The sequence below is a fragment of the Thunnus thynnus genome, chromosome 7 (genome assembly GCF_963924715.1).
Source record: "Thunnus thynnus chromosome 7, fThuThy2.1, whole genome shotgun sequence".
Lineage (NCBI taxonomy): Eukaryota > Metazoa > Chordata > Actinopteri > Scombriformes > Scombridae > Thunnus > Thunnus thynnus.
The window spans coordinates 22,013,340-22,041,161 of NC_089523.1; the positions used below are offsets into that span (position 1 = coordinate 22,013,340).

The following is a 27,822-nucleotide window of genomic DNA, read 5'->3' on the forward strand; positions in this document are numbered from 1 at the left end:
GCCATGGCAGATGTGATAACAACTTACAATTCACCTGTTTATGCTGCCGGGTGGTCTCCTCCCAGTTGGATGTGCCCTCCACTTAGAGGTGTGCAGGAGGCATCCTAATCCAATGCTCAAACCACTTCGTCTTGCTCCTTTCAATGCGAAGGAGCAGCCACCACTAGAGAGGTGATGTTCCACGATCCTAGAGCCAGTCATCATAGCTTGGGGTCAGCATGCCAAGGCCAATCAGGCCTAGCCACTAGACGCTCTTCAGTGAGCTCCCCTCAGGAACAAAGACACTGTTTGATAAGGGTTTTGAACTTGCTCAATCAGACCTGACAACACAGGCCCCAGTGTCATGGGTGTAGGCAAACCCCTCCACCACACTGAGTAAAAGCAATATAGAAAAAAAAATTAAGTGTTGATGGATGAGGTTTAGGTTTCCCAAGAAGTGGCTGGACTAAAGGTAAAAGTATACCTGGCCATAAAACTGTTTAGAATTGATTAAAAAAAACAACACTCACCATATAAATCTCAGTGTTCGACTGTTTCTCATGTGGCTGCAGGTACAGATCCTGAAGTTGTGTTAAAGCTCACTTTTTGCCCCAAAGGACTCATTTCAGTGACGCCCTGGACTAATATGTCTGTATACTGAGAACTGTAAAATTCTGTATTTATATTTTCCTTTCTTTTAGACTGTTTGGTGTTTACATGTGCACATTGTAAAATATTAACAGTAAGTATTGTTAAAAACGAGATTACAGAATTATGTTGCTGTTGCATCTTTCTAGTGCCTCTAGAAACTGAAGAGACACTCCTTAGTTTTGTTGTACAGGACTGCCGAAAAGCATTCCCAAATCCCCATCCCAGGTCAGAGACAGGAGCTAAAACTGCCTGTTTCAGACAGAGGCTGAACTGAGGGGCATGAAGAGCATATATAAGTTAAATGAGTTTTTTTAGACTGTAAGTCATGTAAAGATATTCCAGCAAAGCCAAATATGGATCTGGAAATTTGCTCAATATGTCTCCTTTAAACGACTGGAGGCTAACAAAGACATGAGGTTTTAAGTTATTCTTTAAAGATTTTTATAGTTGGACATATTAAAGAAGAAGTCACAGGTTTTATCTTGTTAATACTCCAGTCTACATCTCATCACACTTAAAGTGTAATAAAAATCATTTTATACTACTTCCAGATTATCAGATAAAAGCAAATAGTTGAAACCTAAAAACTCAGCTGCTGCAATTGATCATACATGACAGGAGTTTGCAAACATTGTGATAGTTTTGCAATATAACTAGCTTATCTGTTTTATTGCACTGTATGTAATATGCTATGATTGAGCTCCCTCATTCTGCATCAAACTCTTTTTAACCCTTTTTACTAGTTTTTATTCATACTATTATTATATTGATATTATTCAGACAGAAAATATAGAAAGACAGAAATTGGTACCATGCATTTTTGTTATGAACTTTAATTTTATTTCTATGCTTATATTATAATTTCAGCACATTATGAAAATTCATTTGCATTGTCAGAAATGTTTCCATATGACAGATTACATGGGAATTTTCAAAATAATATTTAAATTGAGAAAATATTAATGCACAAAAACTAGTAAAGTGAATATTTAAATCATTTTGTGGACTCAGGCTTTCGTGCTATGCAGCACCTGCATTAGTGAACCTCAGGAGGCCAGGCCTACATTAACTGTCTCACCTAGTGTACAACATAGGTTATCTTTATGAGAGTCTAGTGCTCCCAAGAGACTCTCCATAACCTGTTGTTCCCCTTCTCCTTTCCACAAAGTTAGGTTGTAAAAAATAGGCAATAAATGAAAAGTGCAAAAGCAATAATCGCCTATGAAGTTCTTCTCTACACGGTAACACGGTGTGCTGTCTCTGTGTTATGGGTGTATAAATAGGTAGAAGTATGTCTGCAATGAGGCAATGAGTTAAGTTTTAGCTCGGTAGTCAGCGCAGTCGTCTATGATCTGGGAGACTCCGGTTTGAGACCCGGTGTTGTGACCTCCTTTGTAAGGTAGTTTATTCATAAACACTTATTGTAACATTTTAATTTTATAAAATTAAAAGCATCATAAAAACAAAACCAGGATTTTTAAGCCTCTTTCCACTTTTATTCGAATACAAATACAAATACAAATAATTTTGCTGCCTCAACAAATACAAATACAAATACAAATACAGATACAAATACAAATACTGGGCCCTCTGAACATACCTAGTCAGTAGCTCAGCTTTATCCCTGGGGAACAACTTCAGAAGTGTTGTCCAAACTAGGAAATGTGCGTCATGTAGCAGGTGGATGTGACTCCCCTCATTGAGACCTCCTGATAGACTAACAGCGGAGCAGAGGACAGAGACTGAGATAGAGATGTAACTGACCTGTGCACTGGTATTTGACATGTTTTTTTTCTTCCCGAAAACAAATAATTTGTAAAATATTTGTATGAAACAAATATTCATAAAAAAAACTGTATTTGTTCTTTCTTTTTTTGTTGTTAATATGAACTATAGAAATACTGTCTGAATGGTGTTTCCATTCAAGCATTCCACTGAGCATAAACTGATTGTTATAACTCTCATGAAGGCTGTAACATCTGCATTAGATTGCATTAGTTTTAGTTATGTATTCCTAATCAACTGGCAACTGAGATTGCATATCACAAGTTGAAGTGCTCATGGTTTTTACAAATATAATCATATTTTTTATGTATGGTAAAAAAAAGGTCCTGTTACGTCATTTATCTTTGTCATTCAGTCTCCAACAACCCACTTTAGTAAATTAGGCGTGGCTGCTGGGTTAGCGAGGGTTACAGGGGATACACTATATAACTTGTCTCATTCCCTGCTCTCTCTCTACCTGGGGGATGTTTAGCAATATGATTCCACTTGCCATATTTCCCTTGATTTACTCTGTCTGGGTCCTCACTTTAACTTATGCCCCAATTTCCATCTTCACCTCTCTATCCCCATCTGCAGCCAAAGTGTGCATTCTTCAAAACAGCTTTGAGCCAGGCTTTGTGGCAGAGGGTGACTATGTTATCGGGGGGATCTTCCCCCTTCACTATATCCAGGAGATGCCAGACCTCAACTGCACCTACAGACCACTGCCAGTGAAATGCTATGGGTGAGTTTAATAGGTTTGAATTTAACTTACTATATTCAGCTGGATGCTGTGTGATTTTGTCTCAAAAAACATGTTGTGACATTTTTATTCTATCAAATGGATTATGAGTCCTTATACAAACAAACTCTAAAAACTCTGGACAAAAAGCTAATGCATTTCCGTCACTGTAGGGTACTGGAGAAATACAATTTATCAAGCCTTGAGAATTTTAGATTATTCTCAAATTTGTGTCTAGTTTATAAAATTTTAAATGGTTTGGCTCCTCCTCCACTATGTGACTTTGTGTACACTCACTTAGTAAGCTCTATTAGATCCTCCAGAATATCCTCTATACAAGATTGTACCATACCATTTCGTCGCACTGCATTTGAACAGTCAGCTTTCTCTGTGAACGCCACAACTCAGTGGAATACCCTACCTGATGATATGAAGAACTGCAGTTCAATCAATACATTCAAGGCCAAATTAAAAAATCTACTAAAGACCAGCTCTGTGGCCACTGAGTCTAAACTTCATCTATGGTCTTCTTATTAGCGCAGGTAGTCTTGCTTTTAATTCGACAAGTTTACATTATTCATTTCTAATTGACATTGTGGTTGTATGTGATCTGCTGTTGTACATTTTGATTGTGGGGGACTGCAGATGTAACTTAGCTTATGTTAAAAACTGTACACTGTCCCAATAAATAAATACAGTACAATAATTATATTCACCAGATTTTAGGTTTTAGGTTAATAATTTAACCTGACACCAAATAAGATAGTCTTTTATACATTGATGGCTTGACCTGACCTGCACTTTGAGTTTGAGTAAGATATTTGGGTTTTAGCAAAGAAAGTTCCAGAGAGAAAAGGTGTGTCTGTAATTCCCAAATCATTTCTAAATAATTTCCAAAATGTTTCCTGAAAATTACTGCATGTGCTCCAAAAAACCAATCAAAGAAAAGACATTAAATTATTATTCATTTTTCATTTAAAAACATATTTTCTGAGACAGTTGTCAATCATTGGAAATGTTATTCATTTATGCTGAATTTGTATGTATGTTTGTATACAAATTTTACATTTTGCATGTTTAGCTGGCGTGGTGATGGAAATTGTTGGATAATTAGGAACCTGAAAAATAAAAATCAATGTGTGTGTGGTGTGTGCATATGTGTCTGCTGAGGTACAGTTTTGATCCTAGGGCTTTCCGCTGGGCTCAGACTATGAGGCTGGCAGTGGAGGAGATAAACCAGAATATGGAGCTGTTGCCCAATTACACCCTTGGCTACAAAATCCTTGATTCATGTTCACATCCGCTGACTGGCCAGAGGGCTGCTCTGGCTGTGTTGAACGGTTTGAGTGAGGACCACTCTCCCATGTGCAGAGGTGCCTCTCCACTCCTTGCTGTGATCGGGGATTCTGGTTCTGCCCAGTCCATCGTGATATCAAGAATGCTGCAGCCGTTCAGAATCCCAATGGTTAGTTAGGATGATTATGTTCTGTTATAATACCCCAAAAACATGTGTTCTCAAAATATTACCCTTTAATCTGTTCTTTATTTTCCCTTTGTAACCCAGATCAGCTACTTCTCAACATGTTCATGTTTCGCTGACAGAATAAAATATCCCAACTTCTTCAGAGTAATCCCTAATGATGACTATCAGGTGAGGGTTTGGCTTTTAGATTATAAGGGTTTTGATGATTTTCAGTGCTGCATCAATATGAAGACATTTTTGAAAACATCATATGTTTCTATGATGATGTCCAGTATTGTCCTGTGAAAACCTTGTGGCTCTTAAACTCAAGTTAAAACAATTCTTTACTAACACGAATGCTGTGTTTTTATCTGGATGGCAAATGATTGTAAAATTATTTCAACCAACAGAGATGCAGATTACCACCAAAAATAGTTTTACAAAGCTTTCACCTGGCAGTGATGATATATTATATTATTTTGCAGTGCTAGACAAAACCAAGAGCCAGTACATATTTAAAAAAAAAAAAAAAAAAAAAAAAAAAATGAATGGTTTGTTTGATATCAGTTTACTTTGTTTTACTTTGTTTTGTTTCCTGATCCCAGGTGAAGGCCATTGCCCAGCTGCTGGTCCGCTTCAACTGGACTTGGGTGGGGCTGGTGCGAGGGGACACTGATTATGGGCGCTTTGCTATGCGAGGTTTACTGAGAGAACTACAGGGAACCAAAGTGTGTGTAGCATACCAAGAAATGATCCCTCTGCGCTACAATCGCCAGAGGGTTCAGGAGATCTTGCAGGTAGACACAAATACACACTAAATTTGAGTGTTACAGACAAAAAAGAGTTTTTATTTTACCTCAAGACATCTTATAGTAGACGCTGATGACAAATCAATCCCATTAAAGCCCCTGTGTGAATAGTGTTTACGTGATTATAGCATGTTTTAAGTGATTTTGATGGTATGAGCTGTCTGTAAAATGAGACAATCTTGGGTTAGGGTTGACTAGACTTAGTTTTAACTTTCTTTCTTTTGCTTCTTTTTCTTTTCTCTCCTCCTTGTGAAAATTAATTATCTGTAAAGGTAATGCGTAGCTCCTTGGCAAAAGTGGTGGTGCTCTTTTCAACCGAGGGGGAGATGACACCTTTCTTGAGGGACTACATGACACAGAACATTACTGGAATCCAGTGGGTGGCTAGCGAGGCCTGGGTCACAGCATCTGTCTTTACAGGGAGCGAGTATTACCCCTACCTGGAGGGCACTATTGGGTTTGGCATTAGAAAAGGTCATATCTCCAAACTCGGTGACTACCTGCTGACAGTAAACCCTCAGATGTATCCCAATAATCCACTGGTGCAGGAGCTGTGGGAGGCTCTGTACGGTTGCAGTCCTTCTCTGTCCTCTAGTTCCCGGTTGCCTCCCTGCTCAGGGCAGGAGTCCCTGTTGGATCAGCATTCAGCTTACATGAATACATCCAGTCTTAGAGTTGCCTATAATGTCTATAAGGCTGTATATGCAATTGCTCATTCCCTGCACAACCTACTACTCTGTCAACCAGACCAAGGGCCTTTCCTCAACAACTCATGTGCACAAAGCAACAACATACAACCCTGGCAGGTATTGTCTAGTATTCTTATTGATTATTGCACTGTAAATCTTGCTTGAGTATTTCATATTATTTATTGTCTTTCAAGCTCCAACACTACCTCCAGGAAGTGACGTTCAGCATTGCTGGGGAGGAGGTGAACTTTGACCTGAAGGGTGATTCCACACCCTATTATGATATCATCAACTGGCAGAGAGGCACAGGTGGTAACATTGAGTTTGTCAACGTGGGGTTGTTTGATAGAACAAAGCCTGCCGGAGAGGAGCTGGTGATCCAGGAGGACAGGATAGTGTGGGCAGGTCATCAGAATGAGGCAAGCTGCTCATACTGTGTTTTTACCTTCATCAAATACCAACATTGCTGAAGCTCTGTAGTTTGAGGTGGAGGCAAGTCAAGTGCAAGGGACAAGCTGGGCATGAGTTTGTTTGCATGTGTAGTAGAGATGCAAACACCCATCATATGACCCATCTTGTGTTTTAATGAGTCCTGATGTATTCCTATGGCTAAATTCTTATAAAATACGATAAGATGTTAGTAATGTTTCATTTGTATGCTGACTGTATTCAAATGAAACATTGCATTCCAAACACACAGGCACAAAAGCACGCTTTCATGTTATGGCCATTTTTTGAAACAGCAATGGGTGAATATTCTGCAGCCACAATTGTTCCCATTATTATTATGTTACATGCATTTCATATAAATTTCATAGAGCTATTTGTTGTTTAATTGAACGACAGATTGATAAATAGCTCATAAAAAATTAGCCCTGTGTGTGAAAATCTCTGCTAAGCCTCTCTGCCATTTTCTTCCTGGGTGCATTTTCTGACTAAAGCATTCAGGAACATGTATAGGCCACAACTAATTATTATTTTACTGTGTATTAAACAGCTGTGGATTGTTTGGTCTATAAAATGTCAGATAATAGAACAATGCACATCACAACTTCCTAGAATCTAAAGTTTGTTATATCCAAAATGCAGACATTGAATTTACAGAGAGGTAAAACAGAGAAAACCAGCAAATCATCACATTTTAGAAGCTGGAACCTGGAAATATTATTAAATATTATAATTTTTCATGATAAATGGCTTGAAAAATTATGTTTTCTTTTTTTTCTGTCAATAGACTAATCAAGTACTGTAAATAACCAATAATTAAAATAAATAATCATTTCGGCACACTGATTTGACACTGCAGAGCTGAAAGACACTATTGTCTGTGTGCTCCTTAGGTGCCGGTGTCTGTATGCAGTGCCAGCTGTCTTCCAGGGTCCCGGAAGGCTGTCCGTCGTGGGGAGCCTGTCTGCTGCTTTGACTGTGTACCATGTGACAGTGGCAAAATTAGCAATCAGACAAGTGAGCTTTCAACCAAGCAATAAAGATGACAATTATATCTAATATATTTCATTGCAATCAGGTGATATTTGAATATGGAATTGTTTTAAATAAACTATTCCTTTGTATTTCTTTTAAACATTTTCTTACTCTTTAGATTCCATAGAGTGCACATTTTGTCCTGAGGACTTCTGGTCAAACAAAGACAGAACAGCCTGCATCCCAAAGAAAGTGGAGTTCTTGGCCTATGATTCCTTGGGTATAGCCCTAACAGTGATCTCTGTTGTGGGTGCCTGTCTTACTATAGCGGTCCTTGCAGTCTTCTTCCATCACAGAAACACAGCCATAGTCCGTGTGAATAACTCTGAACTCAGCTTCTTCATCCTGTTTGCGCTGACTCTGTGTTTCCTGTGTTCTCTTGTGTTCATTGGAGAGCCAACAGCTTGGTCCTGCATGCTGCGCCACACAGCCTTCAGCATCACATTTTCACTTTGCATCTCCTGCATATTGGGGAAGACTCTGGTGGTGTTGGCTGCTTTCACTGCCACCAGGCCAGGAAACAACATTATGAAGTGGCTGGGGCCCAAACAACAGAGGGCCATTATCTTTAGCTGCACTCTGATTCAGGTGATTATTTGTGCTGCCTGGCTCATTGATGCTCCCCCTTACCCATCCCGAAATACGCAATATGAACGTTCAAAAATCATACTTGAGTGTAGTGTGGGCTCTAGCCTTGCATTCTGGTGTGTTCTGGGATATATTGGTCTGCAGGCCTGTCTGTGCTTCATTCTGACCTTTCTAGCCCGAAAGTTGCCGGAGAAGTTCAATGAGGCCAAGTTTATCACCTTCAGCATGTTGATCTTCTGTGCTGTGTGGCTTGCATTCATCCCTGCTTATATCAGCTCTCCTGGAAATTATGCAGATGCAGTGGAGTCATTTGCCATTCTGGCCTCCAGCTTTGGCTTGTTGTCCTGTCTGTTCGCTCCAAAGTGTTATATTATTTTACTGAAGCCTGAAAAGAATACAAAACAGCATCTAATGGGAAAAGAAAAGAAGTGATATCCCTGAAGTTAACCTTGTAAAAATGCATTTCTATTCAATATTCAATGATGTTTAAAAATAAATGTTGATTTAGTTCACATTTGTATAGACTGGACAGTGACAGTTGTATACAACTGATATTGCAGCATTACAAATGGAAATAAAAAGGGAAATATATAGGTATATATGCAATGAACTTATTACTCTAATGTACTCATAGATATTTAAAAAAAATAAAGATATGAAGTGCTGAAAATTCTTTGAAGATTCTGAGACCCAGTTTGTTGGGAAAAGACTTTCTGTTGATCTTCTATCCTGCTACAACCATGAGCTCCATTTTTTATCAATTCAAAGATAATTTTACACACTAGACAAGAAAATTTGTATTAATTTAATAATTAGTGATTACATAATGTGAGCTATTGTAATGCAACATGTTCAGGCTCTACTGAGGTTGCCTGTTTCATGTGTGCTGGTAGGCTGTTCCAGAGTTTAGGAGTATAGATGGAAATAGCTGCATCTCCAGTATTTTTTTGAAAAAGCAGCTGGGTAACCCAGATAGCAAAATTGCTGTGGCCCATATCTGGCCCACACCCGACACTTTCATGTGGCCCACATACCGCATAGAATAGTGGCATTTGGGTGGCCCGCTCCTGTTTGCCAGATCCGGGCCACAAGCCAACCATAGCATTACTGCATGTCAACCAAAATGAACCAAATAAACAATATCTGGCCCAAATCTGGACCAGTTCCTTTTTATTCTGGCCCTGATCCGGCCTACATTCCATATCCTCATTTGGCCCAAGCACTGCATGGAATGATGGCACTGGGGCGTTCAATTCCTGTTTGCCAGATCCGGACAACAAGAAAGCCATAGCAATACCACATGTCAACCAAGAACGCACCAAATAAACAAGAACTGGCCCACATTCCTAATGTTCATATGGCCCACATCTTGCATGGAATGGTGGCATTTTGGCAATGCACTCCTGTTTGCCAGCAACAGGCCTAGCAACATTGTTTTTGCAGTCACCACAGTCAACATGGTTTGCAAATTCCGGGACCTGTGGATAAAGCATTTGTGTGTCACTGGAAAGACAGCTGCCTTAATCTGTGCAGCCCCCAACAAGGTGCTATCAGTTAATCAGTTCAATTGGGCACATGTAGGGTTCAACCCTAATTGCACCAAACAAGGCAGTGAAAACCAGTTCTTAGGCTAGAGGTGGGGACTGTGGCTGGACTGTTAGGACAATAATACCTGGACTAACACAGAACAGTGAATTCCATTTTTATAAGAGGAGGAGGATACTTTGCTGTAGAAAAATAATCTTCTGGGAGCATTTCCAGAGAATTTTACCTTCCCAATTGTTAACATTATCAGTGTGTATGCACCTACACTGAGCTTCACCTCTAAAATTTTATGATTAATTCAGTACCACAGTAAATCATATCTCATATCATATCATATCACATCCAGATTAGCCAGTTTTGAGTGTGCTGTATCTAGGCCAAAACTGGCCCAGATATGTTTTGATTGGGGGAATAACTTTTTGAAGAATGGTGTTCCTCAGCCTTGGCATTGATTCTGCAAGTTTCTGGAACTCTTCTGGAGGGATGAACACCATCAGGATAGAAACGTTTCATCATAGGATAAAGGTTAATACTTTGTATTGATTTGCAGTGATCCTTCCCACTAAGGGGACAAGTGGACCCAAGCCATACCAGCAAAATGCCCCCCACAGCATAACAGAGTCACCAGATCCCTTCACTGTAGGGGTCAAGCATTCAGACCTGTACCAGTTTTTCCTTTAATTTGTCACCCAACTGTAGCTCTCTTACTAGTATTGTTATTTATGTACAGCGAGCTCTGGCCAGACTAATTTCTGTGCAGTGTTTATTTCTCATTTATTGATTTAAGTTTTCTATATTCTAGTTATTACCATTTGTGAAATTTATGGTAGTGTTATTAGATGTTAAGTTAGATATTATTTTATAAATAGTATAATTTTCCCTCTGTAGTGAGCATGATGCAGTTTTACTATGAAGTACTGTATATTATATTCTAACTTCCATTTCTGTATCTTTCCGAGACAACACACCACACCCATTACTATAAATTACAAGTTATTTATTTTTTTATTTATTTATGTATTTATTGGGACCATGTACAGTGTTAAACATAAATGTTACCATGTGATGTATTGTACAAGAATTTTCATCTGCAGCCCCTTCGGCAGGTCACAATTAAAACATATAACGGCACAATAACAATTACTGGACTCTATATCTTGACAGAAATACCTGGCTCCTGTGTCCTGACCAACACCCCACAGGGACAGTCACACCTTCCTAACCAGCCACCTACTTAAACCTATTCTATTGCTACAGTATATTAACACAATTAAAATGATATGTGTAATATGTCCTGCCCCCAAGGCCCATGCGCTGATGCGTGGTGTGAAAGATTAAACAATGACGAAATACATCCAAAAGGGATGATGCAGCGCTGCATATAAAATTAAGCAACCTTGTATGAAGAATAGAAACAGGGGTGAGGGGAGGAAGGCAGTTATGGGGGCTTTTCTTGACACACATTTGTTCTTGTGTGTCTACTTGATTTTGATTTTTTTCTCTTCCTCTTCTTTATTATCTGTGTTTTCCTCTCCTTCCTTATCTTGTAAATTATGGAGACAGTTTCATCTTAATGGGATGCACAAGCCTGGTGATGTGATTCTGGGTGGGCTGTTTGAAGTCCACTACACCTCTGTCTTCCCTGATTGGACATTTAGCTCAGAGCCACGTCAGCCCAGCTGCCAAGGGTAAGTCTAACATACATACAGCAGACAACACAGATATGTGCAAATTATTCTGTTCTGCTCAGAGTATTCACGGCAAGGAAAAAAATGTCACTGTACTGAAATTCTTATGAAATGTAAATAATATATGTTTTCATGACAGTAATTGTGATAGTTTTAAAAGATTAAATTACAACTGTAAAAATATATCATTATAGCTGTATAATGTGTAATCAACATCAGTCCTCACAATGACATATTAATTTTTAGACATTAATACTGACATTTTGTGTTATAGATTTGACACTCTAGGGTTCAGACATGCTCAGACTATGGCCTTTGCTATTGATGAGATCAACAGAAACTCCAACCTGCTACCTAATGTGACTCTGGGATACAGTCTTTATGACAACTGTGGTGCACTTGTTATTGGATTCAGTGGTGCGTTATCACTTGCCAGTGGCCGAGAGGAGCAGTTTCAGCTTCAGGAGAACTGTTTAGGGACCCCTCCAGTCCTGGGGATTGTGGGTGATTCCTTCTCAACATTTACTATCGCCGCCTCCAATGTCTTAGGTTTATACAAAATGCCCATGGTAAGTTTCCTGTCTATTATCTCTTTTGTTGTTGTATTTTTAATGTTCTGTATTTTAATTAATTTCTTTTTTGAATGAGCATTGTTAAAATACACAAATATTTTGTCTGGGTCTGACTTGCATGAGAAGAGTTACTTGTGTGCATTCTGTATGTTTCTTTATAGGTGAGTTATTTTGCCACATGTTCCTGCCTGAGTGATCGGCAACGATTTCCATCCTTCTTTAGAACGATCCCAAGTGATGCTTTTCAGGTGAAACCCTGTTAGCAAAATTGAGAACTACAAAATATGTTTCACAGGCAGAGCAGCAAGCTCATAAAAACAGGTCCCTAATAACAGAAATCTTTTGTTTTCTCTGAAGGAAATTAATTAACTGTGATTGCATTGTGAAATTCATATAATAATATAATGTATTACAAATACAAGTTGCAGTTGTATTTGTTATTTTAAAAGAATATACTTGTCTGTGCACTAATCCCTCCTCTCAATATATCCACTTAGGTGCGTGCTATGATTCAGATTCTAAAACGCTTCCGCTGGACTTGGGTGGGTCTGCTGGTCACCAGTGATGACTATGGACTCCATGTTGCCCAGTCCTTCCAGTCTGACCTGGCTCAATCTGGTGGAGGTTGTTTGGCCTACCTAGAGGTTTTGCCCTGGGACAGTGACCCAAATGAACTTAGGAAGATTGTACATTCGATAAAGACATCAACAGCCCGTGTTGTCATGGTGTTTGCACATGAAGGCCACATGATTCCGTTGATGGAAGAGGTTGGCATTATTAAATAATCCATGTTTTTTAGGAAACATAACATGATGAATCATTATGCTCGTTTGTTTGTCTAAACCAAAAGTGACTAACCAAATTCCTGATTATCATCATTTTCTATGAACTAAAACAATCTACAACTCAAGTTTCAGATCCAGTTGATTGTCATTGGGTCAAATTCTTTGACAATGTTTGATAATGTTAACTGTATACTGTATATGTCAAAATTTTGACCTGTTTGACCTGAAGATTCAGCTAGATAAAATAATTACTTTAAATGTTTGAATATATTTGTGGATTTCCATCAGTGTGTAGGTATCAAAGGGCTGTTTTCCAACAATGGCAGGCATAATAAAATTGTTCTAATAATAAGATTAAATCGATCAGGTTATAAAATGAGCTTCAGCCTTGCATTTTACTCATGTTATTATAACTTCTCTCTTTTAACATAAAATGCAGCATGCAGACCCTACATTAAACTGAGATCCTATCTCTTAAAAATGAACTAATATCTGTGATTATATGACTAAAGCCAGACAATAGAATTGTGGTAGACAAATTATTTGTTTCAAGGTACACTGTATTTTTCTGAATATATAATATTATATTTGATATAATGCATTGCACAGGTGGTGAGGCAGAATGTGACAGGCCTGCAGTGGATTGCCAGTGAAGCCTGGACAGCAGCTGCTGTGCTGCAAACACCCCGACTCATGCCGTACCTAGGTGGCACACTGGGCATTGCCATCCGTCGAGGAGAATTACCAGGCTTCAGGGATTTCCTATTAAGAATACGTCCTGGCCAACATGACAGCAATAATTATGAAAATAGCATAGTGAGAGATTAAGCTTACAATTTTATCTGAAATTGCAGGAATAAAATATTTTAATTTCTGTTAATACTGTCTTGGATACATTTCAGGTAAACCAGTTTTGGGAAGACACATTTCAGTGCAGATTTGCACCACCTCCAGCAGGATGGATGGAATCTGGGGGAGCACTATGCACTGGAGATGAGGACCTAGAGAATGTGGATACTGAGTTTTTGGATCTTTCTAATCTCAGGCCTGAGTACAATGTGTACAAGGCTGTGTATGCTCTGGCGTACGCCCTCGATGACATGCTGCAGTGTGTGCCAGGCAGAGGGCCTTTCAGCAGGCACAGCTGTGCCACTTTGCAAAGACTGGAGCCATGGCAGGTGTGATATCAACTTACGCTTCACCTGTTAATGCTTTAAAACAGCTGCTACACCATGAGGTACTTACTGGTTGTAGTCTTGTGAGAACAGAATATTATGGAAAACAAGACACTATTAATAATGATATTTATACTCTGGCTATTAATTTCATCATTTTCTTACAAAATTCTTTTAAATTAAGCTATTTTATTTAATCAATTACTTAAACCCAGCAGTAGACAGATAAAATTAATTCTGATTATGTTTTGTGACAGTGATAATGATATTAAACCATTTAAAAAACATCCCGAGAAATCCTGAATTTCAGGGTGTCTTAGTAGTTAAAATGTAGAAAGTTCAAAATCATCAAAACAGTAGGATAGTAGGATTTTGTTGGAGTCTGTCACACTCGTTATCTGTGTAACTATTTTTTTTCTCTCTCTCATCCATTTGCAGCTTGTACATTATTTACAAAAGGTCAACTTCACCACAACATTTGGTGATCAAGTATCATTTGATGAGAATGGTGATGCTTTACCAGTATATGATATCATGAACTGGCTGTGGCTCCCTGATGGAAGAACAAAAGTTCAGAATGTGGGTGAGGTTAAGAAGTCAGCATTGAAAGGTGAAGAACTCACACTGGATGAAAACAAAATCTTCTGGAACTTTCAACTCAAAGAGGTCAATTCTTTGTTTTCAGATTTGGACTGTAGATCAGTTTTCAATTTTAGCAGTGTATAATAGTATAGAATGACAGATGTATATATTTCTCATCATACAGCCACCCCAGTCAGTGTGCAGTGAGAGTTGTCCTCCAGGTACCCGCGTTGCAAGAAAGAAGGGTCAACCTGAGTGCTGTTTTGACTGCATTCCTTGTTCTGAGGGAAAGATCAGCAATAATACAGGTGGGTGTTCATTTTTCAATATTTTATTTTTATAATATGTATCTCAACACTTCCCCTACTTTTGTTAGACTCTATGGAGTGCACGAGTTGTCCAGAGGACTTCTGGTCCAACCCCCAGCGTGACCACTGTGTTCCTAAGAAAATTGAGTTCCTCTCCTACCATGAGCCTCTGGGTATCTGCTTGACAACCACATCATTGCTGGGCACATTTATCTGTGTTGTTGTCCTGGGAATCTTTACCCGCCATCACAGCACACCAATGGTACGCGCCAACAATTCAGAACTGAGTTTCTTGCTCTTAATCTCTCTTAAACTATGTTTTCTCTGCTCACTGCTGTTCATTGGCCGTCCCAGACTATGGACATGTCAGCTGAGACATGCAGCATTTGGGATTAGCTTTGTGCTTTGTGTCTCATGTATCCTGGTGAAAACCATGGTGGTTCTGGCTGTGTTCAAGGCCTCCAAACCAGGAAGTGGAGCCACTCTGAAGTGGTTTGGTGCTGTGCAGCAGAGAGGGACAGTTCTGGCTCTTACATCCATCCAGGCAGCAATCTGCACTGCGTGGCTTGTCTCCTCCTCACCAGCTCCTCATAAAAACACTCAATACCACAATGACAAGATAGTTTATGAGTGTGTAGTTGGGTCCACTGTTGGGTTTGCGGTGTTGCTGGGTTATATTGGCTTATTGGCTATCCTCAGCTTCCTGCTAGCATTTCTGGCAAGGAATCTTCCAGACAACTTCAATGAGGCCAAACTCATCACTTTCAGCATGTTGATTTTCTGTGCTGTGTGGGTGGCCTTTGTCCCAGCTTATGTCAACTCCCCAGGCAAATATGCAGACGCAGTGGAGGTATTTGCCATCCTGGCCTCCAGTTTTGGCCTCTTAGTGGCACTGTTTGGACCCAAATGTTACATAATCCTCCTGAGACCAGAGAGAAACACAAAGAAAGCAATCATGGGTCGAGGCATCACCAAGTGATAAAAGTAGCACTTCCAGCACAAAATGTATCAATTAATTTGATCCAGTCTATTTTTGCATTCAACAGTGGTCTTTACCAAAAGAAACTGGACACAATAAAGAAAGGTTAAAAAGTAAGTCTTGCTGTTTTTTCTGATCATTTATTCTTACATTCTCTTGGATTTGAAAGAAGAAAAACATTTTGAACTGTGTGAACAATTGCATTCTCACTAGCGATGTTGAACATTAGTGCTGCCAGTCTTCATCTATAATCCAATTCAAATTTCATTCCTTATAATTTTTAATATTCAAATTATATTTGAAATTTTAATGCTCAAATTTAGCCCATTAGAAATATTTACTATGTGCCTATACACTGTATACACAGGCTTATGCATTGCCAATGCCACTATCAGCATGTGATTGTTAATTTGTTCTGTCCACTAGAGGGCAACATTACCAATAAACAGGTGATGGCTTTCTTGCTAAGTAATAATTACGCTTAGGCACAAAATAAATAACATTAACTAAAATATCAATATTAAATAATCTTTTATTGTACAGGACCATAGTAATTAAACTATGCACCTAACTGAAATATAAATAAATCCACGCCAGTATGTGCTTACATCAATACATGACATGTTTTTTGGGTCGGGATGATAGCAAACGATAGTACGAGTAGGAGCTCTGGGTCCAAACCCCATAGTGCTTTTTTAAATTTTTCCATTTGTTGATGGAAATCCATAAACTTTCCACACATTGCTTCTTAAATGGCCAGGAGTGTTGATCTCCGTGGGTGCATCACTTTCTGCCACTTCTGATATTGTAAATGTCAGAGGTTAACATTAGCACATTGAATGTGAGATTGTGATTCAGTCAGAGTCAGAAAACTCACTGTTCATCAGATGTGACGAAAGCAATTTATTTTCTCGTGGGTAGGCCAAGATGAGAAGGGTGAGATCTGCTAACGTCAGCCAACACATTTATAAAAAAAAAAAAAACACATTCAAATAGTAATTTCAGCATTCGATTAGCATTTTTTTCCTATTAGATTTATTTTTGACTCCAGAAATTTGTTCCAACAGCTAAAGTGAATATAGAAATGTTATACTTGCATTACTGTACACTTGATATAGGCTTGGCTTCAGCATACAACTTTCTTACCTTCAATGACCAAAGTGATTATCCCTAACCCAATTACTATTGTACTAACAAATTGAGAAAGCTGTAACCAACAACAGTGGGAACAGCAGCAACATCAGCTTATACATTTCCAGTGGTAGCACAATGGGAAATACATCTATGCTGAAAAAAAACCCACCACACTTGGTCCTAGGAGAATGACATTGTGGATGAGTCCAACATGCTTATGTTAATAAGTCACTGAAATTAAGTTTAAAACCAGACTGATGAACTGATGAAGTGTCTTAATTGTGGTTCCATATACTGTTTGACTAATTTGCATCAGAGGCTACCAAATTCATATTATCCTTCTAACAATTTTAGTTTGCTTATCGCCTGGTTTTTGAGTTATGTATTATCTTCAGGTGCCGGCTTCACAAAGCTTTAATTTGGGCATCACTTACTGTAGCTCAAGTTGCAAGATGTTGTTCTTACCTACAAATGCCACCTAAAGAATATACCTATGGGTTTCAGACAAATGCATGGTTTTAGTATTCTGCTACATTTCAGGTGAGGCACATAGAGTATCGTCATAGTCATAGACTGTATATAAAGATGGACATAGCAAGGTGTGATGTCACTGATTGGTTAGCATTGGAGCCAGTTTGAAGCCCAGAGGTGCTGCTTATGGTCTGCACCATCTTTTCTGTTTGGAGCCAGGACCTTCCAAATAAAGTGGAGGGTGTTGCCTTTCATGCTCCGGAAACACGCCCTCTGACCAAAGTGAATGTGAGCTTATAGTGATGGACAAAGCAGTTCCTTTCAGTGCCCTGAATCACTAGAATCAGTTCATTAAAAGGATTCGTTCAAAAGATTTGTTCACCAAATAATTCAGTGTTTGACCCGAGCTTCAACTACGTAGTCCGACCCACTGTACTAACACAGCTGAACGATGTATATTCCTCATGATCCCCAGCTTCCAGAAGTGCTGTTGCTTTGTCAAACATGCAAAAACTCTGTTTATAAATCTTGATATTTTAAAAGTTTCCACACTGAATAGATGAAGATTAATGCTGTTTTTTAATGACTTTTAAGTGATTTTAACTGATCTATCATTTAACATCACTCTTTGACTTGCTGGGCCTGATTCCAGCAGTTTGAGCCACTGACTATCACTCAGGGCTGACGTTCACTGTGTAGTACTTTCAGTACTACACAATATGCGACATCCAATGAGTACAGATGCAGCAATTTTGTTTATGCACTCTCTCTATATATATATATATCTGGTGCAATATATGTAATGTATATTTTCCCTGTCAAATAAACAAATAAAAGGTGTATGCAACTAAATGTCAGGTTTTTAAATATTTTTTATTGAAATGAAAACAAGAAATAGGTGCCGAACAGATGAAAGACTACTAAAAGAAAGTCTGACCACACTGCTATAATGCTCCCAAGGTGTTTACGTTCACCAACAGATCAATGTTTCAATCCAAGCAGGATCGCCAGGATAGAAATAAGAGGGAGGTGGCATGTATTGACTCAGTCTCACTCAGTGAGTCTTTTCCTCTCATCGTAGCTGCAGCAGCACTGGTGAGCAGTTTCATGTAAAAAATCAGTGTTTGTCTGACATTGTTCAGCAGGTACAGGACATCCAGGAGGAGTTGCTACCCAAGCTGCTGCTAGTGTTTGCTACATGTTATCTGCTACATGATGCACATTTCCTAATTTGGACATCACTCCCGGAGTTGGGAGTGTTCCCCAGAGATAAAGCTGAGCTACTGACTCACACGCCAAGTGCTCCCAAGGGACTCTCCATAACCTGTTGATTGTGCTCATATGGCTTTGTAAGTGTAAACATGTGAGGAATTAGGCCATAGATTATCTTGCGCTAACTCCCAGCTACATTGGCCTTTAGTTTGGAGAAAAGAATGGCCTCCATGTGAGTGTTTCCCTGGGAACGAATCACGTTCACTCCAAGTGGCAACCTCTGGGGCTGAAAAATTAAGCCAATGTGGAAGTGCCAAAAACTTGCATTAAATCTAATGGCCATCAGGGGCGACTCCACTGGCTGCAAAAAGAAGTCCAATTGTATGGAAGTCTATGAGAAAATAACCCTACTTCTCACTTGATTTATTACCTCAGTAAACAGTTTCCTAATGAGTTTATGGTCTCAATCGCTAGCGAAAATTAGCATTAGCATTAGCATTATCACTGTTAACCATAGATTGTAAATGCGCCATGCCTACCAAGCTAGCAGCTAGCGCTATGGTAAGCTTCACCCTCTCGTCCAAATATGGTAACTTCTGGCTCCAAAAATCGAACATGGCGACGGCCAAATCCAAGATGGCGATGGTCAAATCGCTACACTTGAGGCTTCAAAATGTCAGTTTGCAGACCAATGGGTGATGTCACAGTGACAATGTCCATATTTTTTACAGTCTATGGTTCACTCACAGCAGTACCTGCACGTTTGCTTGCAACTGACTAAGAGCTCAACTGAACTGAGAAATGAACAAATCATTTCATGAAGTGATTCAGGTCACCTCTTTCACCCAAAAGATTTGTTCTTTCAAACAAATCATCTGCGACTGACACAGCACTACTAGCTCACTGGCAACACCTAGTGGTGGACACTTGGGCAAACATCAGCTGCTTCATGCTAAATTTTGCTAACAGGGTAGGCATCATAATCAAGTAACATTAAACCTACCAAAATATTACGACAGTAGTCCGACTCAGTGCAAGTCCCAGAGCTGGGGAGTGCAGCAGGTGAGCCAACCCAGTAAACATTGTTAGAATGGCGACGTCATGTCCCTGGCCAAAAATGGTTCTGGTTGGATGCCAAAAACAGCAACATGCACGTGAAATGCAAATCTTTTTAGCAAGATTTTTTAGCAGATGTGTGCACATATTTGGAATATAGATATGCATGTCTAAATGTCAATTTCTCCTTTCTAATGAATATTTTGTCTGATCCAATTTTGATTTAAAAACTGTTATGAGCAGATGGTCACAGGGTGTCGTCCTTTCAACATTCAATAAAGGTCGACCTGGACCTGACTTCAAAAAGTTATACTTCTCAAAGGTTTTACTGTGCAAAACATCTATGAGTGTTTTGTTTGTGTATTTTTCATTCAAAAACTTTTTTTTTTATTCTATAATAGGTTGAGAGCCAATTGTCTGTCCTTAACAATCAAGCACCCTGATTTTATTCAAAGTCACACCACATACCCTAGCAGGGTTGTATAGCTGATTGGCCAACGCAGCCTTCAGCCACAGTGACGTTGGGTTGCAGTCCTCCAAAAGTTGACTCTGGATCAACTTTTTTGCTGCAGGCCGGTGCGGCAGCGCTACGGCCAAAATCCCTGCAGCCTAAACACACTACCCCCATTCAAATAAAGGGGAGGACTCACATTTTTGCCACACTGCCTGATTTGGTCTGAATATGGCCTAAATCAGACTGCTCATTTTCAAGTAATTACATTCTCCCATGAGAATGTAATTACTTATATTCTCATGGGAGCCCTTTGGTGAAGCCAAAGATTCAACCCCTACTATGCTTCAATAGGGGCTTAACTCAGTGGCAACTGCTTCGATTACAACAGCCTTTGCAAGAGCCGCTTCTGCCTCTTTCTCTTGCTATGGTGCACCCAGCTCTGCTTCAAGACGGGCTTTAACTATTTTTATTCCAATCTCTTTTTTAGCAAAAGCTGCCTTGGCTTCTGCATGTGCTCTAGCCAGTGCCACACTAACATGCTGATGAGTTCGGAGATCAATGACTGTTTGAGGCATGCAATTTTACATCCAGGCTCTCTGCATCATTTTGCACCTTTGACTTCCATCCATAGTTTTGGCTGGCAGAAATCAATGCCAGATACAAAGTCAGTGCACTGAGTGTGAAAAACCTTCCAATCGTAATCATGGCTCTAGATCCAACTTCATTCTCTGAAGAGTGGGTGCCATTTCACTATACTGTTCTTTTTAATGTTGGAATTGAATTAAACTCTTTCTTTGCTACTCCTCCGAGGAGTTTTGTTGTTGTTGTTGTTGTGAATTGCAAGACTTTAATGAAGAGAAGGTGAAACTGCAATAAAAATACAAATAAGACTAATAAAAATTATTGATAATCCCTCTCCTACATGGAGGCAAGTCATTACACATGCCACCTCAGTTGCAAATATAGTCCTGTAATACAACGACAATAAAAAAAATGTATCTCAATATATACAGAAACTGTTTGTGAACAAAATCTACTCACTGCCAATGCCACAGGAAGGGAAATGAAGCAGGGTGACCATAGATTGCCCCACTCAAAACATGTGCTACTCAGAAATAAAGGCAAAAGACTTGCTACATGAATTACTTCACTTCCTGATTACGCACAACAAATAATATGTCAAAGTTACACCGCAGAGTGCATTCATGTTTGTACACAACTGAACATATCTGATATCTGTCAAGTTATCATATGCTTAATAACAGTCAGATGCAATAACCCTCAATCAAACAGATGCAGAGTAACAGTGAAAAATGGATGAGAATACAATATACTGAGATATCAAATGTGTAAGTATGCTGCTACCCTCTAGTGGACATTTCAGTAAACTCTGACTGCACAATAGTGGAGTCAATACTCAAAGGCCTGACTTAAGAAATTTTTAAACTTGCTTTGGTGTGCTTGTGTCCCCACAAAGATATGTGGTTATCCTCACTACACAGTAGCTCCTCTGATACATACATGTATCTGCTCAGGTGTTTGCAAGGTTGCAGTTAAATATGCGTTTTATTGTGATGCAGTCAGATTAATCAGATTCATTTTATATATGTATGGAAAGTCTACTTAATGGGACATTTAACAAACTAGCCATACACTGAGTTGATTGTCATGCAACTTTCATACATTACTGTTCTCCACAACCTAATATAGGGTGGGACAGTTGCTAACATGGCTTTGGTGAAATGTTATTAAATGAGCACACATTAATTCTGCCTCAATACAAAATCGCTTTGAAATGAAATGTATCTTAGGCCCTGCCCCTACTTCTTTTCCTGCCCTAATGGGTGGTACGTGCAAGATTAAACTATACTGCAAGTTGATAAAAAGGGGTGACATAGCGCTAAAACTAAATGACTGGGCTTAGAAAAGGAGTTAACAAGAGGAAAGTCATGTGGGCATTTTTAGATTTACCCTTGCTCATGTACTTCATGTTATTGTCTTCATATGTTTCCTATGCTGTGTCTTCCCCTCTCTATTCCTCCTCCTGCCAGTTACAGGGACAGTTTCATCTCAATGGGATGCACAAGGCTGGAGATGTGGTGGTGGGTGGGCTGTTTCAAGTCCACTTCTTTTCTGTCTTTCCTGACCTGTCTTTTACCTCAGAGCCACAAGAGACTACCTGCCACGGGTGAGTCTATCAGAGAAGCAGCAAAAAGCATAACCTTAGGGAAATCAATCCCATATTTGAATGTATTCTTGATCAACATATATTATATAGCATAGTTACATTGTGCTTTTATACTCTTTCAAACATATTAATTTTTTCAGTCTTTTTTCAGTTTAAGTATGATAATTATTGCTATTTAACTGACTTAATTGTTTACAAAACATGCTACTTATGCAACATGTACCTCTTTGTATAGATATTATATCATATTGTATTTTTTTAAATATACATTGTGTTATTTTTTATGTTAGTTTTGATGTTCTAGGATTCAGGCAAACTCAGACCATGGCCTTTGCTGTTAATGAGATCAACAGAAACTCCAACCTGCTGCCTAACGTGACTCTGGGATACAGTCTATATGATAACTGTGTCAAACTAGGAATTGGATTCCGTGCAGCATTGTCTTTAGTTAGCGGTCAAGGGGAAGAATTTATTTTAGACAAGAGCTGTGTAGGAGCCCCTCCAGTCCTGGGGGTTGTGGGTGATTCTTCCTCTACACGTACTATTGCTATCTCCACTGTCTTGGGTTTGTACAGAGTGCCAATGGTAAGTTTTCCGCCTTACATCTAATAATTTGTTTGGATGATTTTTATTGAATTTCAAAATTTATGTCAATTGTAAACATGGAATAATCAACCTCAAAAAGTTGAAAGAGCCAGTGAAGGCTTTGAATGTGTTTAGGATGTGCAGTCTTTGTCCTTCACAGGTGAGTTATTTTGCCACATGTTCCTGCCTGAGTGACCGGCAAAAGTTTCCATCCTTCTTTAGGACGATCCCAAGTGATGCTTTCCAGGTGAACATCTGTCAGCAAAATGAAAATAGATAAAATATATCACTTGCAGTTAGCATACCTGTATTGCAATGACACAACTATTCCTCTTGTATATGACCAGTCACATTCTTTGTGTCATGAATGGAGGTGTATGGTCTCAGATAACAAAGCTGAAAGGCAATAGTTGAAACTGGTCCATTGTGGAATCTGTTTAGCAGGTTTTGCACTAAAATGATATTCCAGCCTGTACACTAATCCCTCCACTCTCTATTCAAATAGGTGCGTGCTATGATTCAGATTCTTAAACGGTTCGGCTGGACTTGGGCAGGTCTGCTGGTCAGTGATGATGACTATGGACTCCATGCTGCCCGATCCTTCCAATCTGACCTGGCTCAGTCTGGTGGAGGTTGTCTAGCCTATTTGGAGGTTTTGCCCTGGGGCAATGACCCAGCTGAGCTGAACAGGATCGTGGATATAATGAAAAAATCCACAGCTCGTGTGGTCATCGTATTTGCACATGAGAGTCACATGATTGGCCTCATGGAAGAGGTTTGAGATTTAATTAATTTCGATGAAATCTTTTCTTTTTCCTCTTGGCTAATTTGACCAACCAAGATCCTGTGAATTATCACCTAAATAGATATTCAAAAAGTAAAATAATATAAATAATAAAAGCAGTGATATTTGGTCAATTTGAAAGTTTTAAGTTAAAATAAAATGTTTGCCTATCTGCAACAAATAAATAATTAATTGATTAGGTCACACCTGTTGTTATTTGTTTAAGGTGCTGTTTATAGGGTTTTTGAGTGAGATCACTAAATTAGACAAATTATACTGAACTACATCACTTTGCTCACTATACTGCGTAATACACAACATTCTGTGGATTAATAAGAAAAGAAACAAACTATGTAAACTGCTTATAATTAAGAAGACTAGACGATACGTTAGCAGCATTGCAGTGTAACCTTATATATTTGGTATAATGCATTGCACAGGTGGTGAAGCAGAATGTGACAGGCCATCAGTGGATTGCAAGTGAAGCCTGGACAGCAGCTGCTGTGCTTCAGACCCCTGACCTCATGCCGTACCTGGGTGGCACACTGGGCATCGCCATCCGTCGCGGAGAAATACCAGGCCTCAGGGATTTCTTACTAAGAGTGCGTCCTGACCTACACCACAACAACAGCTATGAAAATAACTTGGTGAGAGTTGAACCTTCTAATGTGGTATTTTCAAGAACAATATATTATCACTCTGTATAACACATAGTTTTGAATATATTTCAGGTAAATCAGTTTTGGGAACACACATTTCAGTGCAGATTTGCACCACCTCCAGTAGGTTGGGTGGGAGCACTATGCACAGGAGATGAGAACCTAGAGAATGTGGAGACTGAGTTTTTGGATGTGTCTAACCTCAGGCCTGAGTACAATGTGTACAAGGCTGTGTATGCTCTGGCGTACGCCCTTGATGACATGCTGCAGTGTGTGCCAGAGAGAGGGCCTTTCAGCGGGCGCAGCTGTGCTTCTTTGCAAAGACTGGAGCCATGGCAGGTGTGATATCAATTTACACTTCACCTGTTTATGCTTTAAAAGAGCTGCTACACCTTAAAGTAGTGAATGTAGTTGTCTGAGCATAGAATATTAGGGAAAACAAGACATACAATAATGACATTTGTACATGGCTATTGATTTCATGATGTTCTTACAAAAATTTTTCAAAGTAAATTATTTAAACTCAGCAATAGATGAATAAAATGAATTCTTATTTTGTTTTGTGACATGGTATTGAACCAATTAGAAAGGACAGCATCCTGAATTTCAGAGTGTCTCAATATATAAATAGTTGCTACGAGTCTGTCACACTCCTTATCTCTGCATTTGTTTTTTAATTTTTTTTCTCTCTCTCATCCATTTGAAGCTTGTACATTATTTACAAAAAGTCAACTTCACCACAACATTTGGTGATCAAGTGTCATTTGATGAGAATGGTGATGCTTTACCAATATATGATATCATGAACTGGCTGTGGCTCCCTGATGGAAGAACAAAAGTTCAGAATGTGGGTGCGGTTAAGAAGTCAGCGTTCAAAGGTGAAGAACTCACACTGGATGAAAACAAAATCTTCTGGAACTTTCAATCCAAAGAGGTCAATTCTGCATTTTCAGACTATTTTCTCTTTTGACAGTAGATCAGTTTTCAGTTTTAGCAGTATAAAGTAGTGTAGAATGACAGATATTTATTTTTGTTCTTAAAGCCACCCCGGTCAGTGTGCAGTGAGAGTTGTCCTCCAGGTACTCGCATGGCCAGAAAGAAGGGTCAGCCTGAGTGCTGTTTTGATTGCATCCCTTGCTCTGAGGGAAAAATCAGCAATAATACAGGTGGGTGTTCATTTTTCAGTTCAGCATTTTGTTTCACAAATATATATCTAACCACTTCCCCTATTTTCCTAGACTCTACGGAGTGCACCAGTTGTCCAGAGGACTTCTGGTCCAACCCTGAGAATGAACTCTGTGTTCCTAAGAAAATTGAGTTCCTCTCCTACCATGAGCCTCTGGGCATCTGCTTGACAACCACATCATTGCTGGGCACATTTATCTGTGCTGTTGTCCTGGGAATCTTCATATATCATCGCAGCACACCCATGGTACGCGCCAACAATTCAGAACTGAGTTTCTTGCTCTTGGTGTCACTGAAGTTATGTTTCCTGTGTTCACTGCTGTTCATCGGCCGTCCCAGACTATGGACATGCCAACTGAGACATGCAGCATTTGGGATCAGCTTTGTGCTTTGTGTCTCATGTATCCTGGTGAAAACCATGGTGGTTCTGGCTGTTTTCAAGGCCTCCAAACCAGGAGGTGGAGCAAATCTGAAGTGGTTTGGTGCTGTGCAGCAGAGAGGGACAGTTCTGGTTCTTACATCCATCCAGGCAGCAATCTGCACTACATGGCTTGTCACATCTTCACCAACTCCTCATAAAAACACTCAATACTACAATGACAAAATAGTTTATGAGTGTGTAGTTGGGTCAACTGTTGGTTTTGCAGTGTTACTGGGTTATATTGGCTTACTGGCTATCCTTAGTTTTCTGCTAGCATTTCTGGCAAGGAATCTTCCAGACAACTTTAATGAGGCCAAACTCATCACTTTCAGCATGCTGATTTTCTGTGCTGTGTGGGTGGCGTTTGTCCCTGCTTATATCAACTCACCGGGCAAATATGCAGACGCAGTGGAGGTATTTGCCATCCTGGCCTCCAGTTTTGGCCTCTTGGTGGCACTGTTTGGACCCAAATGTTACATAATCCTACTGAGACCAGAGAGAAACACAAAGAAAGCAATCATGGGTCGAGGCACGACAAAGTGATAAAAATAACAGTTACAATAAAATTAAAAAACATTTGTCTGAACCAATACGTATTTTGAATTATTTCAGTAGTGAGCTGCCAACTCCTATATATAATAAATAATTAATTGTCTTTTAACCTTCAGAGCCTTCTTTTACCTTCTATTTAAATACAGACGTCTGAAAAAGAGTAAAGACAGCAGTTACTAGAAGCAATAAAGAGATGTTTTTATGAAAAAAATCATATTGTATTACCTCTTTCTTTTCTTGATCACATTCACTGGGATTTAAAATACTTTGAATGACATTTTCCGCAGTTTCCACTTCATTAAATCCCCTGGAAATCAAACCACTTTTTGTATGACTATTGTAGTAGTTAAAATGGGTTACCTAGAGTGGACTATTCCATTTTTGTGGAAGCTTTGAGCTTTTTTAGCTTTGAGAAAAACAGCAAAATATCACCTGCATATAATAAATTATGATGACTTTTTGTTGCAAAATTTATACACAGCATATTATTGTGAGTTCTAGCTTATGTAAGTGACTCATTTGCATACAACAAGCACTCTCTCCATCTGGAAAATCTTTGAAGGTATTCCATTTACAACAACCCTCATCCTTAGTGTAGAGTAAATAGAATCCTCTAAAACACAAACTTGGTAAGCACTGCAAATAAGTGTTTTTACTTAATACTCAAATGGCTTTTCAGCATGAAGACAAATTACATTTTTTGATGGAGCATGTCTGGCTTGGTGTCATATAATTAATGGTCTCCTAACTAGACAGTCTTTGCTTAATGAAGCCCATTTGGACTAGCTTAACAAGTTGAGGCAAATATATTAAATATACTGTATATTGTCATAAACCAGCTCCAAGCATCACTGTAACTGTATAGTATATGTAGGATGATCCCTTACTTTACTTGCACATAAAGGGTAAGTAATGGAAAGATAATCATGAAGTTATGAGGGACATCCCACAGGGACAGTCAGACCTTCCTAACCAGCCACCTACCTAAACCTATTCTATTGCTACAGTATATTAACACAATTAAATTGACATGTGTAATATGTCCTGCCCCCAAGGCCCATGTGCTGATGCGTGGTGTGAAAGATTAAACGATGACAAAAAGCATCCAAAAGGGATGACGCAGTGCTGCATATAACATTAAGCAGCCTTGTATGAAGAATAGAAACAGGGGTGAAGGGAGGAAGGCAGTTATGGGGGCTTTTCTTGACACACATTTGTTCTTGTGTGTCTACTTGATCTTGATTTTTTTCTCTTCCTCTTCTTTATTATCTGTGTTTTCCTCTCCTTCCTTATCTTGTAAATTACGGAGACAGTTTCATCT

General features: G+C 39.1%; 3 protein-coding genes across 3 annotated transcripts; all 3 read left to right on the top strand.

The window, feature by feature from the left end:
- Positions 1–4,319: 4,319 nt before the first annotated feature.
- LOC137186748 (extracellular calcium-sensing receptor-like) lies at positions 4,320–8,598 on the top strand. The gene is made up of 7 exons (XM_067595798.1): positions 4,320–4,601; positions 4,701–4,793; positions 5,210–5,395; positions 5,680–6,213; positions 6,291–6,516; positions 7,435–7,560; positions 7,697–8,598. The coding sequence occupies exons 1-7, from the start codon at positions 4,347–4,349 to the stop codon at positions 8,596–8,598; spliced, it is 2,322 nt and encodes a 773-aa protein (XP_067451899.1). The 5' UTR covers positions 4,320–4,346.
- Positions 8,599–11,274: 2,676 nt separating this feature from the next.
- On the top strand, positions 11,275–15,800 carry LOC137186217 (extracellular calcium-sensing receptor-like). The gene is made up of 9 exons (XM_067594956.1): positions 11,275–11,399; positions 11,674–11,968; positions 12,133–12,219; positions 12,469–12,738; positions 13,366–13,572; positions 13,659–13,934; positions 14,370–14,597; positions 14,698–14,821; positions 14,890–15,800. The coding sequence occupies exons 1-9, from the start codon at positions 11,290–11,292 to the stop codon at positions 15,798–15,800; spliced, it is 2,508 nt and encodes an 835-aa protein (XP_067451057.1). The 5' UTR covers positions 11,275–11,289.
- Positions 15,801–22,115: 6,315 nt separating this feature from the next.
- Positions 22,116–26,492, top strand: LOC137186872 (extracellular calcium-sensing receptor-like). Its single transcript, XM_067595903.1, has 9 exons — positions 22,116–22,315; positions 22,606–22,900; positions 23,061–23,147; positions 23,406–23,675; positions 24,125–24,331; positions 24,416–24,682; positions 25,050–25,277; positions 25,386–25,509; positions 25,582–26,492. Exons 1-9 carry the CDS (start codon positions 22,116–22,118, stop codon positions 26,490–26,492), a joined length of 2,589 nt encoding a protein of 862 aa, XP_067452004.1.
- The last annotated feature ends 1,330 nt before the right edge of the window (positions 26,493–27,822 follow it).